The sequence below is a fragment of the Aphidius gifuensis genome, linkage group LG4 (genome assembly GCF_014905175.1).
Source record: "Aphidius gifuensis isolate YNYX2018 linkage group LG4, ASM1490517v1, whole genome shotgun sequence".
Classification (NCBI taxonomy): Eukaryota; Metazoa; Arthropoda; class Insecta; order Hymenoptera; family Braconidae; genus Aphidius; species Aphidius gifuensis.
Window position 1 is genome coordinate 21444003 of NC_057791.1, and position 17445 is coordinate 21461447.

Here is a 17445-nt window from a genome sequence, read left to right on the forward strand (position 1 = left end):
AATATTTCTCCGACAGATAATGAAAAATTACATTTATTGATTAAAACTTTTTTTTTTTTCTACATCATTAATCAAATAAAAAAAAATTATCAAAAAATAAAAATCATTCAAGATTATTTCCATTATTTTCGTTTGATTTTTCTACCATGAAAAAAAATATTTTAACATCTCTGGCAAATGTTCTGGTAAAATGTAATCAAATGAAATGCCAAGAAAATTAATGTCCCTTTTTTATTTTTAATATTTGAAATAGAAAATTTATGGTTAATTTATATTACGAATTAGGGTCAAAATTTGATACTATCAGTATGTTAAAATTGATGGTTTTTCATTGCCTTAGTGTGGTTTAAAAAATATATATTTTCATGCATTAAAAAAAATTAATTTTATCTTCCAACATAAAATTTATATTTAGTCTGATTTTTTTTTTAAATATCAAATATGAATATTTAATATTCAGCTGATAATAATGTCGCAACTGCTGTTATTATTTTACATATCGATTTATTTTGTTGAGGGCTTTTTTCGATTGATACATTTAACATTTAATAATTTTTTTTTACAAGCCCATTTGCCTCGGAATCATCTTACGAGAAATTGCATGAAAATATGCAAATCGTTGCTCCAATTTTCATCAAAGATAAAGTGGGATATTCACTGCCGAATAAAAAATAAATTAAGCAAAACTGTGTTATCTCTTTGAAGAAAATTTTAATGTTTTTATAGAAAGCTTAAAGAATTTTTGAGATAGATAAAATATTAGTGAATGATAAAAATAAAAAACAAAAAATAGAACATTTTTTTTTAAATAAAAACAATATAGATAATAATTAATTGTAAATAATTATTCAATTTAAAATTAAAAATATATCCAACAGACACATGTTAAATTGTTTCCAATATATCTAATCCTTCAATTGTAATTGTCATTCTTAAACCATTAAACATCGTTTTTCTTTTAGTCAACGTCACCAGCCAACTTTGTTCTTGTAAATGGAGGCTTTGTTCATCCCTTCTTTAGCCATGTTGACTTTAGTGGGGATAAATAAAACACCAGTAAAGACACACGCTCTGATACTAATTGTCCAACAATCACCTGTCACTACGTAGCCAATTGTCGAGACACTTGCATCGTTCCAACTCTTGCTTTTCTAGAAAGTTTTTAAAAATAGTAAAAACATGAAATATATATTATAAATTAAGTCCGTTAATTATTTTTTGTTCTATATTTTTCATGGAAGGGTATGTGTTTTCAATTAATTATTCATTTAAAAATTCAAATAAATTACTAAAAAGCAATAATGTTTAAAATATAATATATATATTTTATGGTTGCTTCAGGATATATTTTATCTTTGCCAATTTGTGTATCTTGAAATTCTTGGGATGTACTTTCAACGATGAATACAACCATATTATATATTTTATAATTAAATTCATTTGATTATATTTAAAATACTAGGTGGGGCGCTTCGCGCCTATCCCACCTCCGTAAAAAAATGATTCTTCAATTTAAATTACATATAATAGTTTTGATGATATTTTAAATATAATTTATATTTTTTATATATTATGAATATGGTCATGTAAAAAATATATATAGTCGTGAAAAAAATTGAGAAGACTGGATCAATCTTGATAAATAAAATAAATAAAAAAATATTTAAAATTTGTTTGCCAAAAAATAAATGCAATTTTGATTTATCTTTAAAATAATTCAAATATATTTTAGATATATTTTATTCTTCTTGAATATGTTAATTATTATTTATTAGATTCAAGAAAAAAATATTATATTACTGTGAATTGTATCCCAAAAAACTTGATAAAGAAAAAAACAAAAATTAAAAATTTCATAAAAAAAATGCAATTAAAAGTTGAACAATTGTTTAATAAGTCAGTTAAAAAAAAAAAAAAAAATTACAGAGTTACAGTTGTAAAATAAACAGAGTATATTTTTGGAAAATAAAAAATGCACAAAAACATATACATCATAGTTTACAATAGACCAAAATAATCGTAATTCAACAAGTCACATTTGTTTATTTATTTATTTGTTGAAAAATCGTATTAAAAATGTGTCAAACCATTAATAATATTTTTCAGTGTTTTGAATTAAAAAATAAATGGTAAAATATAAAAGTGGATATGATTTTATTTTTATTATCACGAGTTAACTGTAAATAATAATCCTAGCAACGTCATCGAAACGACAGCAAAAAAAAAAAAAATCAAATGCAAACGAGAAAAGAAAAGAAAAGATAATCTGATAAGAGTCAATATATTTTCAAGTGTTCGCCAAACATTCCGGAAATAAGCGCACATATGTTGTTTCGATTAATATCTTGATGACTTACGGTTTCATAAATTTAAAATTTTATATACCACATTGTATTATAAATAATATATTTATTCAAATAAATACCAAATACAATAACAACAATATGTAAAAGAGAATTATATTTGACATGTTGCAAGATAAAAAAGTAAAACAAAAAAAAATTTAAATTAAAAAAGTAAAAAAAAAAAAGTACTAGAGTGTTGGTGCCAAAGATCTTTTGGATTATACTTCTGTGACACGTTAGACTCGCAGTAAAATTCAGTGACCGGAAGTATAACCAGTAGCATGATAAAAAAAAAAAAGAAGTAATAAAAAAAAAGTTGAAAGAAAATAAAAAAAATTACTCAAGGCTTCGTGTGGTATTCTCGAGTCTACAAAGACACACGGGAAATTAAATTTTCAAGTGACCACATATACAAGGATGAAGAAATAAAAAAAATAAAAAAAAAAAAATTAACACAGAGAATTTTTTAAAACGTTATATTATTTAATACCACAAATGACTATCCACCATGTCATACTCTGTGAAGATAAAAAACTAAAAAATCTAATATAAATATAAAAAAAAAAAAAAGCATAAAAGTTAAAAAAAAAAAATACTTGTGATCTCATGCAAAAGACTGGCTTGAATTATTCAAATGTATACAGTAAAATTTAAAAGATTTACAAAAGCTCAGAGATTTAAAATGCATTTAAGAGTGAGAAATATAAAATTGTATATTATTATTTTTTTTTTGTATTATATTTATTTCAAGACTGACAGTTTTGGTAAATTTTTCGACAAAACTTAATTATGCGTCTAATTTTGAAATATATATATTGCATGGTAGGACAGATACGCATTTTGTGCAATGTAGAATTGTGTGGTTTTGAGATATATTGTGTGTGGAGAGGAACTTTAAACCGAGAAAAGTATACACTATATATATGTACTGTTAAAAAGCATCAGAATAGTCAAGGTAGATATGTAAAGCTTCACATTGTACTCTACATATGTATTTATAATGTCTATATGTGTACATGAACATATACAAGTGTATTACATTTGTGGAGAGAATAAAAGAGAGAGAAAGTTACCCTGGAGATTCAGTCTGCCACGTCCGGATGAACGACGTCAAGGCAGAGCTCATGGTCTAGGACCAACACAGTTTCACTATAACGTAATTATTCGTTAACGTTACTCTAACGCTCAAACCAACCCCCTCGTAAATTCAACTCCTGTATTACATCTCACCAGCATCCTGAATACTGTCAGTTTAGATCAATCAATCTTTTAATCTTTTTTTTTATCTATTTTTAAATTTTCATTATTTTAAAACAATAATACAATATTTAATTAAATTTTATTAATTTTTATTGTTTTATTATATTGTTATTTAATTTGTGTAAATTATTTATCTATTTGAAATTTGAAAAAATTTAAAAAGTATTTATAAAATTATTTTATAATTTAATTTAGTAAATTTTTAAATATTTTTTAGATTAATAAAAAAATTATTACAAAATTAATTTATAATTTTTTTTAATTTTTTTATGGAGAAATATTATTGTTATTATTATTTTTATTTAATAAATCATTAATTACAAGGTTAATTTATAAATTTATATTTTGACAGTGTTTAAATTTACTTACTATTTATTTAGTTGAAAAAACATTAAATTACAAATATTAAAAAATTAAATTTATATTAATTAAATTAATTTTTTTTTATTTTTTAATTTGATTTTATATATGACTTTTATTAAACATGATTTTAATAATATTTTTACGATCTAATAAATTCAAGATGAAAAAAAAAAAAGTAAAAGATAAACATTGAAAGCGAAAAAAAATAAAAAAAGAAGAATCATTAGTTGAATCCTGATGATGATAGTTAATGGATTTAATGAAAAGGGAAGAAAAAAGGGGGGAATGGTATGTCGAGAGTGATGGAGACGTGGCTTTCTATTGGAGACACTGACAACGACACCCACACAAGAGAGGATTTATAAAATAATGAGAATGACAAAGATAGAAATAACCAAGTGAGGGAAAAAGAGGTGTACTAGGATGAAAGAGGTGTAGAGGGATGAAAGAGGGATAAAGCTTACTGGCATTGGGATTACGTCAGAGACAGTTGGAAATCCGATCAAAACAAATGGACTGCGAAAATACCCGATCTAGCCCAGTATACAGTTGTCTCTTCACCCTCTCACAATTCAACCTATCTTTTTCTCAACTTCAATTTGATTCATACACATCTATATACACATTTACATGCATATATATATGAAAAACAAACTCGCACACATTCACCTCAGCTCATTTCAAATATTCCCCCTGGACCTGCCAACCTACACAATCTGAATACCGATAAGATGGATCGTCCGTTGATCGCCAAGCAATGACATTGCAAAAATAAAGAAAAAAAAAAATGATCACTTTTCTTTTGCCTTTATACATTTTTTTTTTTTATTTTTGTCTTTTAACTTTTTTTTCTTTCGACATTTTCCAACCCTCGTTACCACTCCGACATGTTCACCTTGTGTGAATAAAATATAAAATTTTCATGATCTGATTTTTAAATTGTTCAAGATTGAATCGTTAGTTTTATTTATTTATTTTTTTTTTTTAATTTAATTTTAATAGTTGTTCATGTATTTTAAATAAAAATTGGAACACATCAAGTGTTGTATCACTTGTAATAGAGTCACTTTGACATGATGCACCAGGTGCAGTGTATATTTGAAATATTTTAAAAACCTCTCAGGTCGAGTGTGAGTGTAATAAAAAATCAACAGTCAAGCTGTCATGTGCCACGTGGTGTTATTTTCACAGTATTTATTTATTTACTATCGTAAATAATGTCAATGGTTAAAATGTTGTGAGATAGTTTTTTTTTGAGCTTTTTTGAGCTTTTTTATACACACACATATACAAATGATGGGCCAACTGGAATCTCGTGTTTTCCTGTTACCAACTTGAGACCCTTGGGAATAGCCAACCCTAAAACACAGAGGGATTTTACAATGTCAAGCCCTCTTGACAAGGGTACCATATTATAAAATACAATTTTCAAAATTGAATATTAATTATCATTAATTATACTATATTTAAAAATAAAAATTAAATAAATGTTTTATTAATTTTTTATTCAATTTTAAAGGTACTTGGTTTTCCAGACACTTATTTATGGCGACGTAACAACAGTCAATCTAGAAAAAGAGGAAATTTAAATATTTCAATTGAAAAAAAAAGCTCAAAAGTTAGTTTAAATTTAAATATTAAAAATACATTAAATTTCTTTTAAATTTTATCATTTTTTATTTTTAATTTTCATCAAGATACTATGGGCAGATCAACAAAAAATATTTAAGCGTCATAAAAGAGATTTTGTTGATAAACTTGAATCAGAAAAACCTTTGATACGTGATAAACGTTTGCTTGATTTTCCTGACAATTATAATGACATTGAAAATAATTTAAACAATGAAAAAATGTTTAATGATGAATTGTGGAATGAAGAATGGTACCTGGTAATAATTAAATAAATTTCCAATAATTGTTAAACAAATTAATTGATATTTTTTGAGGCTTAAATAATATGACATCTTGGTTTGTTTATTTGTACCATTTCCAGCAAGACACACGTGGTAATAAAGCTCTACCAAAGCTGGATCTAAATGTGCTTCCACTTTACCGAGCTGGGGTAACTGGACGTGGGGTAAACGTAGCTGTTCTCGACGATGGGCTAGAACATACCCATCAGGATTTGATAAATAATTATGTACGTTAAAAATCCGCAAGATGACAATAATTATAACGACAATGTCAACTTTCCTATAATATTGATTACAAAGAGAAACAAAAAAAAAAAAAAAACGAAACAATTAAAAAATTATTGATTCATTTATTTTTTAGAATTCAGAGATAAGTTATGACGTCAATGAAGGAGACATGGATCCAATGCCTCGTTATGAACAAACAGGTGTTTTAAATGATTTAAAATTAAATTTATAATTTTTATTTTTAAATGAATTTTATGATATAGGAATGAATGGACATGGTACAAGATGTGCTGGTGAAATAGCAATGGAAGCAAATAATCATAAATGCGGTGTTGGAGTGGCATTTGAAGCTTCTATTGGTGGAATAAAATTACTCGATGGAATTGTTAATGATAGAGTTGAGGGTGAGGCACTTGGCTATCGACAGGATATCATTGATATTTATACAGCATCATGGGGTCCAGCTGATGATGGTAAAAGCTTAGAGGCACCTGGTAGGCTTGCCACTGAAGCACTTGAACGTGGTATCATGAAGGTAATTATTTTTTATCAACTCTAATAAATCCACTTGATGATTAATTAATTTTTTAAATTTTTCAAATAATATTTTATACAAATTAAAAATGATCAATCATTGATAAGAAAATATAAATAATTTATAACACGTTTTCATTTTTTTTCTTTGAATTTATTGAAATAAATTTTAACTCCTGTTTTTCGATTTGAAATGAAAAAAATAACAGTTATGCGTGATTGAATTTAAAATGATTGTTAGGGTCAAATTATTGGGAAATATGGGCTGGGGGCAGAACGATAATTGTGGATGTGATGGATATGTTAATAGTATTTATACAATTGCTGTTGGTTCAGCGAGTCAAACTGGTAAATTTCCATGGTATGGTGAACAATGCACAGCTACCATGGCAACAACATACAGCAGTGGAGCATATCAAGACCAAATGATTGTAAAAAAAACATTTAAAAATAATTTAACAAAAATAAATTTTTAGATTGTGTTAAAAATAATTTCACTTGAACTCTGGTGATTGTTTGTTTGTTTTATTATTATCCTCAGGCAACGACTGATTTAAAGAATAAATGCACCACCCGTCACACTGGAACATCTGCCTCAGCTCCACTCGCTGCGGGAATTCTTGCTCTGGCATTGCAAGTGAAGTAATAAAATCAAATTTCATCTCACAGAATGACTTTTTTTTTTGCTATTTTATTTAATTTATTTTTTAACAGTTAAATATATATTTTAAAATTTTAAATAATTTATTTTAATTGTATTTTTTATCATGCAATTTTTTAATGAAAATAAATTTTTTTTTAACAAGCAAGGAGTTGACCTGGAGAGATGTACAACATCTCATCGTTCAAACAGCTGAATATAGTCCTCTTAGGTATATACATTTTTATCCTTTTAATATATTTTTATTTTTTTTATTTATTTATGCTTTGGCTCTTTGATTACTACTCACTTTATTCGTGATGAAAAAAAATTTATATTGTGAAAAATTGTGGTATACATCTTTGACTTTTTCTTTTCAATTTTTATAAATTTTTTTTTCTATTTTTCTATGGATAAAAGATTAAAGTACTTTTTCTACAATAATTCCACTGAGAAATTTAACTGAATGTCACAGCTTTACTTTGACTTTTATTATAAAATCAACAACAGTATAAAAAGTGTATATTTATTTTTTAATATTCAGAAATAATCCAGGATGGATAAAAAATTCAGCTGGTTTTTTTTTCAATTCACGTTTTGGATTTGGATTGATGAATGCCCATGCTCTTGTTTTAGCAGCCAACAATTGGACTAGAATACAAAATAAAATAGTATGCCATGTAAAGCCAGAAAAAGAGTGAGTTTAATCAATTTAAAATTTAAAAAAATCAACAATCAACAAAGATTAAAAAAACAATATATTTTTTTTAACATTTAGATTGAAATATTTGACTTACGGTCGACCAATTACTTTGACATTTAAAGTAAATAATTGTCCTCAGGGTGATGTTAAAGTTGCTTATCTAGAGCACGTTGAAATTGAGACAAGTATAAAATACACAAATCGTGGATCACTAAAAATGCATTTGACCTCAGCTGCTGGTAATTTATATTTTTAATAATTCAAACTGTAAAAAATAGAAAAAAAAAAAAATACAATCATGTTGATTCAATAAATAAATAGCATAAAATAATAATAAAAAAAAAAGAACAAATCAATTGTTGCATGAATGATTAATGTTGATAAAATATATTGATAAATTAAATCAGGTACGAGGGTGCAAATATTATACTCACGACAACTGGACGATTCGAATGAGGGTTTCAATAGGTGGAAATTCATGTCAGTAGCAACGTGGGGTGAAAAACCATTGGGTACTTGGAGTTTGAAAATAACTGATGAGGTAAGTTAATGATTAAGTTCAAGGCAAACATAGATTGCATGTCTAGAGCTTTTATTAATAATCATTAAACTACTTAATTAACATATTTTTAATATTTTTTTTTGGATTTTTCATTAGATTGGTCCAGCATGGAATAATGGATCTATTGAAAATGTCACATTGATTCTTCATGGTACATCAGAGCTTCCATATTACCGTAAGAATGGAACAAGAATATACAACGATAATTATAATCGCATGAGAAAAACGGTAATTATTCATCAATTTGTTAATTAAAAATTCACTAAATTATTTGTAAGATATAAATAATAATAATTTAAAGTAAATGAAATAATTAAATACATTGATTAATTTGTATTTTCTAGAATAGAGATGAAATCATTCAAACGAAAAATTATGGGGATGAGGTAAATGAAGATACCAAGTGGAACGTGATTCTGACCAACGAGATCAATTTATATGATAAAGTTAAAAAAGTTGAAAAACTTATTTGGCTTGATTGGCTTAAAAAAGTTTTATTTGGTTAAATTAATAATTAAATTTAAAGTTTGATAATTTATGTTTGAAATTTTTAATAAAATATATGGTATTTTAAATAATTCAATAAATTAATAAGTGTTTAATTAAATTTTACAAAGTTATTAATTTACTTTTATACTTTTAGTTTTTTAATTTTTGATTTGTAACAAGTTTGGTTTAATTAATTGGTTTATTTTCGATATGCAAATGAAAATTTGTACAGTGTTAAATCAAACAGCAAGTACATGATGATGATGACGGTGATGATGTTGATGATTTTGATGATAATACTAGTGTGTTATTTGACCACGTGGATGCGCCATGTTTAAAGGCGCAAAAGTAAATGAGTTGCCAATGGTAACACACACCTTTTTCAATTCAGTAGCATGTCGCAAACCGTGCCGTCAACAACCGAGCCCCAAAAAAAAAATAAACGTCCAAATAAATAATAATAATAATAATTAACAACGGAAATTAAATAAAATTTAAATATTGTATTAATTAAAAATGTTGAAAAATATTTTATTCATTAAATTAAAGTTTTAACGTCAAATTCAACATTGAAAAAAAAAAAAAAAAAAAGTAAGTTTTTAAAATTAATTAAATTCAATGAAATTTACATTCGAGTACAAGAAAATACTTGTTTTATTTTTTTTTTTTTAAAACAATATATGTATGTAATTCAAATTGAATTTTATTTCTTTTTTTTAATTGTAAATTTAATTGGTTTTTTTAATTAATTAAAATCACTGATTCAAATAAATGATAATATTTTTTTTTTTTTGCTTTTTTATTTATTGATAACAAAAATGGAATATTAATTTTTTTTATAAAAATTTTTTTAAATTGTTCTTTTGGGTTTATAGGTATATGTTTTTTTTTTTTTTTTTAGTTAACTAATTGAGCTTAAAGTATCATAATGTTATCTCAAGCCAAGACACTGACAAAGCTGTCACAAAGGAACTACAAGCTCAACACTTTACACAGCTTTTCAATTTCCCATTCACATTAAAATATATATATTTTTTTTTCTTTTCATTCATCATTTTACTGTGTTTACTGTCAAAATACTCTTGACTAGTTTTGTTTATATTTGAATTTAGTATTTAAATAAACATCTTATGTTATTCAAACAACAATTAATGAATTATTTATCACGAAAAATTACCCAAACCAAGTTTTATGAGTTTTTATTTTTTTTAATTATTATTAATTATTGAAATTCAAATTATTGTTGTTAATATTATGATTGTTTATTTAAATTATCATTGATATTAATTTGAGAAATAGAAAAATTATAATTTCGTATTTTTAAAACGTAATTTTGTTTTTTATTTTTTTTAATTGAACCACGTAAAAAAAACAAAGACTGAAAAGTACCGAGTAATTTCATTGAGAATATTAAAGTCTGACGTATACCAAAGGATTATTAAAATGGGTCAATGAGGCCCCAGGTTTTGTAGAAGAAAAAAATAGTGAAGATTATATGAATGAGAAAAAGGAGAAAAACACGAGTCCAGGGAAACACACAGAGAGAAACTCAAGTAGGCATAAAATATTTTCTACAACAGTAATGTGAACTTCACTTTAAATATTTAAATACTGAGAACAATAAAAACAACAAAAAAAAGCATAAAAGAAATAAATTACTGTTGAAAAAAAATAAAAAACGAATAAAAAAGAAAAAATTATAAAAAAAAAAAAAAGAATCATACACGTTAATAATTTAAAGTAAACATTTTATTAATGAATGAATTTTTTTTCATCTTTTCAATTGAAATTTTCCATTGAAAATAAACAAGTTTCTTCTATTCTTTTTTAACTTGATAATAATTTTTTGAGTTTCTTTTAAATTTATGCAAAAAAAAAAATGAAAAAGACTTGAATTTTTTTTTGTGTATAACTCGTTATCCATGTGTCGGAAAAAAAAGTCACTTGAGAATTTCATTAAAATTGTTTATGAATAGACAAGAAGAATAATAATAATTTTTCAACTTTCAAATTTTATCCAGATAATTATTCAGTATTATATTTGGTGAATATGAAACCCTCAAAGTTATTAAACACATAATTTAATACAGCCTCATTAGTCTGTAATTAAAAACTACAAATTTGTATATTTTTTTTAATTATTATATTATTATTTTGCCTTTAAAATAATCATTTAAAAAATGCATTTAATAATAAAAACTACAATTCATTTTTAAACACTGTTATTTATTTTTATTTGACGAAAAGAAAATTTATAATTGTCTAGTTATAAAAAAATCTAATTAATTTTTAAACAGTGTTTTTCTTATTTTGTATTCTGATATTTATTAAAAATAAATTTATAATTTTTTGATGGTTTTTTAATTTTATTTATCAATGCAATTTATTTTTAAATATCTTTATTTATTTATTTATTTTTACTGAGGTATAATAAAATTGAATTTTAAAATTTTTAATTGTATTTTTTGAGGCAATTAATTTTTAAATATTTCAGCTTGAATAAATAAATAATGAATTAATAATAATAATTTTTAAATGTTAACTAAAAAACTATTAATTATCTCTGATAAATATGAAATGCATTGTCAGCTAAATTGTAGATGTTACCACAATGATGACAATGGAATACAGAATTTCAATCTATCTGACAGCATTTCGGTTACGATCAATTAATTACTTGTGTATCAATTTTTAATGTTGTTTTATTACGCCTATTAAATTAAAATAATGTATTTTATTATTTTTATCATTTATATAGTCAAAAAAATATTATTGTCATTTTGATTTTTTAATAAAGGATATCTTTTTAAATTTATTATTTATAGAGTTGAATAAATAACTTAAAATTATTATTTTTCGAACTTTATTGTTTATCTTGTCTAAAAAATAATTCAAAATTATTATCTTTCGAAGTTTATTATTTATCTAGTCGAAAAAAAACATTTGCAATTATTATTTTTTGAGTTTTTTTATTTATTTTGTCAAGAAAAATTAATTAAAGGTATTGTTTTTTTAGTTATTTTGATTTAATAGTTGAAGAAATATTTAAAAATGACTTTTCTTTAAATTTAAAATATATTAAAGTTAGTGTTTCGTTAAACTTATAATATCGCTAAAAAAGTATACATAAAAGTTGTTACAGTTTTTAATTTGGCATTTATAATACTTGAAAAGTCCATTGCACTGATAACTCGAGTTCATTTAAATCAATACAAGATAAAAGTTATTTCTAAAAATTAAAATACCAAATTGATTTTAAAAATTATTATTAGAAATTTATATTTAATAATTCAAATGTGGATAAATCAACACAATGAATACTTGGCAAATAAATTTAAAAAAAAAAGCAAAAATTAAAACGACAAATTCAAGTGCTTTAAACACCTGGTGCATATACAAGTGACCTAGTTATGCTTAAAAATTATAAATACATGACATTTATTAATCGGCCATTACCACATACATAATTATTGTTACATATTTTATTTTAATAACAATGGAGTTTCAATCCATTGAGTCGATCTATTATTCGGTATTGAATTCCGGAAACACCTCGGATAATTCCATTATCGATTTCATAATAACAATAACAACAATGAGCTTTTTTTAATTTTTTTTTTTCAAAGTTTAAGATATTTATTAAAGTTGGTCAATAATTTAGAATAATATTTATTTATTTTTTATATTAATTTTATATAAAAAGATTATTTTATTGTTGCTAATAAATAGTTTGTTTTTCTATTTTTTTCTTTTTATAAAATTGAAATACTGGAAATTAAATTTTAAAACTTTTAGTGTCGTCTAAATTATAAAAGCATTGTTTCATGAAATATATACTCAGAAATATTTTTTTTTAATGGAATAAATTTTCGAATGTGTATTTATTTATTTCGATTTATTTATTCATTTGTTTATTTATTTTTATTCCTAGAGTTGAGTTGATGGTAAATATGACTGAGAACGAACAATCAAATTCAACAATGACGAATATACCAAGCCCTTTAAATCTACAATCTGACGTCGATGATAATCACAAAACTGATCAAAGTAAGTAATTTTTTTTTAAATCATTTATTGATTCAAATATCATTTTAATTTGTTTATTTATTGATTTTCAATTTAATAAAAAGAGAATTGAATTTATAATTTTTAAACTTTAATTTTTCAAGATTTAATTAATTTTTAAGTATTGTTTTTATTTTGTCATTTTTAATCGTTTTTTTATTGTATTTACCTATTTATGCAATTTTATTTTAGTAAACAAAAAAACAACTGTTTATCATTTTTTAATTAAAAAAAATTTTACTTATTCAAGAAATTAATTTTTAAATATTCATTTCATTTTTTTTTTCATCTGAATTATGGTGAAAAAAAAAAATTGAATTTATAAGTATTACTCTTGTCTCACAATGTTTATATATTTAAAAAATAATTTCAAAAAAAATTTATTATTAACGATGATCCTCATGATTTAAAGTTTCAGTTCTTTTTATTTTTTTAAATCCCTCGACTACTCGTTTGTCAATGTATGACTTTTACATGACCCTTGGGTTAAATTCTTTTTCTCAATATTCCAAACTCGTGCTAGTATTGGCAAAATATAAAAAATAAAATTATGTTTATGATCAGTTTCTATTCGCCAATTGAATATTAATATTTTTAATTTATAAAAAATATATCGCTTGAATTTTTCAGTTCTGACGAATGATCTTCTGCTGCACGAGGCTGTGTATAAAAATGAAATAGAAACAGTAGAAAAAATACTGAAGGAAGAAGTCAACGTCAATTCTCGAAACAACGTAAGTTCAATTTCAAAAATAAAATATTTCCATTTAATTTTATTTCTCTAGGGAAATAATAATAAAATAAAAACAATCCATCCATATTTAAAGAATTTTTTTTAATTTAAAAATAGGTCATAGTTTTGATTTTTAAATTTTATAATTTTGTAAACAAGAGGTATTACATGTCAACCCATGATAGACCCAAAAAAATTTTTGAAATTTTTTCACACCGCTTGTAAAAATTTAAAAATAAAAATAAAAAAAATCAGCATATTTAAAATAACAAAATAGATATTTCTTTTTGTAACGGGAATATTTTTATCAAGGATATAAAGAGACATGAAAAAAAAAAAAAAGAATAAAAAACATTTTTATAAAAAAATAAAAAAAAAATCGTCAACTAAATCCAAGAGGGTGAGAAAAAATATATTTTATCTATTCACACATAACACGAAAATTCCAGTGGAGTAAATAATACAAGGACAATGAATTTTTTTTTCACAATAAATATAATTGTATTATTTTTTTTTCCAAGTATGGAAGAGCACCAATTCACTGGGCAGCTTCAAGAGGCTACACCGAGATAATGGAAATGCTTATCGAGTCAAAATGTGACATTGAAATAAGTGACAAGGTAAATTAAATATAGAAAAAAGCTTTTAAGCTGTCTAGTAATATAAAATAAAAAAATAATAGTCATCTATACAATATTTAATCATTGTCTAGGTATTTTTTATTATTTTAAAAATATAAAAATGATTAATAAATTTGTGGATTTAAAGTTTGGTATGCGACCGGTTCATATGGCGGCATCATATGGCCATCAAAAAGCAGTGAAGCTGCTGATCGATGCTGGTGCAAATGTTTCTGCTGTCAATAAGGTATAGACATCCTCAAACATCAATGACCCCATCAACCTGAAAGTACAAAAGAAACATAAAAGATTAAAAAAAAAAAAGCTCATAAAATACTATAGTAAATTTTATATTTAAAAAAAAAAATTTCAAGTTTATTTTCACGTTGAGAATATAAAGTATCGATTTGTCAATATGAACTTATGGTTTTTTCAATTTTTTATATTTTATTTTTTAATTCTTATGTGACTTGTATAAAAAAAATACCTAACATAATTAAAAACTGAATAGCAATAATTTAAAAAATAAATATATTCAACTAAATTATTTAGTGAAAGCTTTTTTTTATTTATAGAAAAAACATACGTTGTTAATGTGTGCCGCTCGTGGAAATAGTGCAGCTGTTATTGAATATCTTGTAAATGCAGTTGAAAATTTAGATGTTAATGCAATCGACAATACTGGTGCAAGTGCATTTCATCATGCAGCAGCTTCTGGTTGTCCTGATGGAATTATCGCACTGTCAAAAATACCAAATATTAAATTGGATGCAATTGACCAAGTGAGTTATTCAATTAAAATCAACACAAGCAAATTAAATTTATAGCTAGCTTAACAATATCATAAATAATAAAAAATTTAATTAGTCTATAATAATTAAATTTATAATTGATTTTGTATTTTTAAATTATTTTATCAATTATTATTTATCAAGGTATGTATTATGTATTTTTTTTTGTCTGTAGAAAGGACAAAATTCACTTCATTGTGCTTGTGAACATGGTCATATTGATGCTGTTGAAGTACTAATTAAATTATACGAACAATTAAATCATCAAAATATCGATGGTAATACAGCACTGCATCTTTCAACTTTATCACGTCATACAGAAATTGCACAGGCACTTTTAAAAGCTGGTGCAAATGTTGAAGTTGTTGATAAAGTTGGATTGACAGCACTTCATGTTGCAGCAAGTCAAGGATGTAATGGAATTCTCCAATCAATTCTTGAGTATGGTAATCAATTGAGTATCAATATTCAATGCAACGTGAGTTTTCATTTCTAAAAAATAAAAATAAACTCTAGCAAATAACAAATTTTATTATCCAGTATAAGCATTAATAATATATGCTTTTTTTTTTTTTTTCTTTTTTCATTCAGGCTGGTAATACTCCACTACATCTTGCATGTGAAAATAATCAAATAGATACAGTTGAAATATTGATAAAACATGATGCAAATTTAAATTGCTTCAATTCAGTGAGTTTTTACTTTTTAATTAATTTATTTTTAAAATAAATAATAAAAAAAAAAAATTATCCTACTGACCTTGAATTTAATTTTAAAGAGGCTTCAAACTCCAATTCACATTGCTGCTGAAATGGGTCATACTGATGTTTGTAAACTTCTATTAGCAGCTGGTGCAAATATCGAACAACGTGAAAAAGTGCATATATCAATTTTAAAATAAAAAAAAGCTACATGTTTTTTTTATTTTTGTTAAACTTGACGTGTGTCTGTTTATAAAAGTTTAAAAACAAAAAAAAATATATGTATTTGTATTTTTTAGGGTGGAAAAAATACATTGCTTTACATTGCTGCTCGAGGAAGTTTTACAGCTATTGTTGATATGATCATAAAAACAGCACGACTTGAATATCCAGTAAATACTAAATTAAATTATATTAATATGTAATTAAGTAAATGAATTTAAAAAAAAAAAAAAAAAACTATAAATAACATATTTAGAAAGACCGAAATGCTGTTGAGAATAATGATGTAAGAAGAAAATGGATTGATGAGTCACAAGGGATTAAAATTAATGAAGAAAATAATGATAGTATTGCTGAGCATGTACAACATATACTCCAGAGACTGGCACGTGATGAACTTGGTCCTGGTGATTGGAAAAAATTAGCTATCCATTGGGATTTTACTCAAGAACAAATACAAGCTATTGAACATCAACATACAGGTAATAACTAATAAATATTAATTGTTTTTGTTTTAATTAACATTTTAAAATTTAATTGTTTATTGTTTTATTTGTTTTATAGGTTCTTCAAGTTATCAAGATCATGGATACAGAATGCTCGTGATATGGACATCTGGTCTTTCTGAAAATACTCAATTTTTTAAAGAACTACATGATGCTCTCGTTGCTATTGATAAAAAAAATATTGCTGGTAATAAAATGTTACTTTATTTTTATGTTTATATGTAGTTTATGATTGTTTAAATATTTACTAGTTATTTATTTGAATTTTAGAGTCTATAAGAAAATTATTGGAGCAAGATTTTCATGATAAAAATGTCAAGCATCGTTGTAATAAATGTTGCATCACGTGAATCCCTCCATCTAGACTGAAAATAATATTTACATTTATATTTTTTTGATTTTTAAATAATAAATAAACACTGTTATTTTATATTTTATTTTTTATTTTTTATTTCAAACGTTATATTTGTTCGTCATATTCTCGATAAATTTTTTGGTAAAAAAATATCGAGTAGTTTTTTTTTTTTTTTTTAAATAAAATGAAAGTACGAATCATTTTATATAACAATGTACATATCTGATAAATGTGATGATAAATAATAAAAAGAAAAAAAAAATGGTATTTCAAAGTCTAACAAATATGAAATTGTTATTATGTTTTTAAATTATTTTTCATTGTTAATGAAATATCCACTGAGTTGTTTAAATTATTTAAAACAAAAATTAACGATAAACTTAAAAAAAAAAAGAATACAAACTTGAAGACTTTT

At 23.9% G+C, this 17445-nt stretch overlaps 2 protein-coding genes across 3 annotated transcripts in view; both read left to right on the forward strand.

The window, feature by feature from the left end:
- Positions 1–9054, forward strand: part of LOC122854046 (neuroendocrine convertase 1-like) — a 43807-nt gene extending 34753 nt beyond the window's left edge. Inside the window, exons 4-16 of the mRNA XM_044154458.1 lie at positions 5488–5586; positions 5666–5857; positions 5962–6108; positions 6243–6309; positions 6373–6644; positions 6853–7074; positions 7185–7285; positions 7450–7515; positions 7828–7980; positions 8062–8225; positions 8394–8527; positions 8645–8776; positions 8893–9054. Of these exons, the coding sequence (XP_044010393.1) occupies positions 5488–5586; positions 5666–5857; positions 5962–6108; positions 6243–6309; positions 6373–6644; positions 6853–7074; positions 7185–7285; positions 7450–7515; positions 7828–7980; positions 8062–8225; positions 8394–8527; positions 8645–8776; positions 8893–9054 (1911 nt within the window). The remainder of the gene's footprint in view (positions 1–5487; positions 5587–5665; positions 5858–5961; positions 6109–6242; positions 6310–6372; positions 6645–6852; positions 7075–7184; positions 7286–7449; positions 7516–7827; positions 7981–8061; positions 8226–8393; positions 8528–8644; positions 8777–8892) is intronic.
- Positions 9055–12974: 3920 nt separating this feature from the next.
- Positions 12975–17311, forward strand: LOC122855654 (ankyrin repeat and death domain-containing protein 1A-like). Of its 2 annotated transcripts, XM_044157184.1 has the most exons (12): positions 12975–13084; positions 13733–13836; positions 14357–14455; positions 14604–14702; positions 15031–15237; positions 15422–15724; positions 15838–15936; positions 16025–16123; positions 16247–16339; positions 16426–16651; positions 16734–16862; positions 16946–17311. In XM_044157184.1, the coding sequence occupies exons 1-12, from the start codon at positions 12979–12981 to the stop codon at positions 17023–17025; spliced, it is 1644 nt and encodes a 547-aa protein (XP_044013119.1). In that variant the 5' UTR covers positions 12975–12978; the 3' UTR covers positions 17026–17311. The 2 variants fall into 2 exon arrangements, with proteins under 2 accessions (XP_044013119.1, XP_044013121.1); XM_044157186.1 differs by lacking the exons at positions 12975–13084; positions 13733–13836 and having other exon boundaries at positions 14362–14455; positions 14548–14702; positions 16946–17056.
- Positions 17312–17445: the final 134 nt, after the last annotated feature.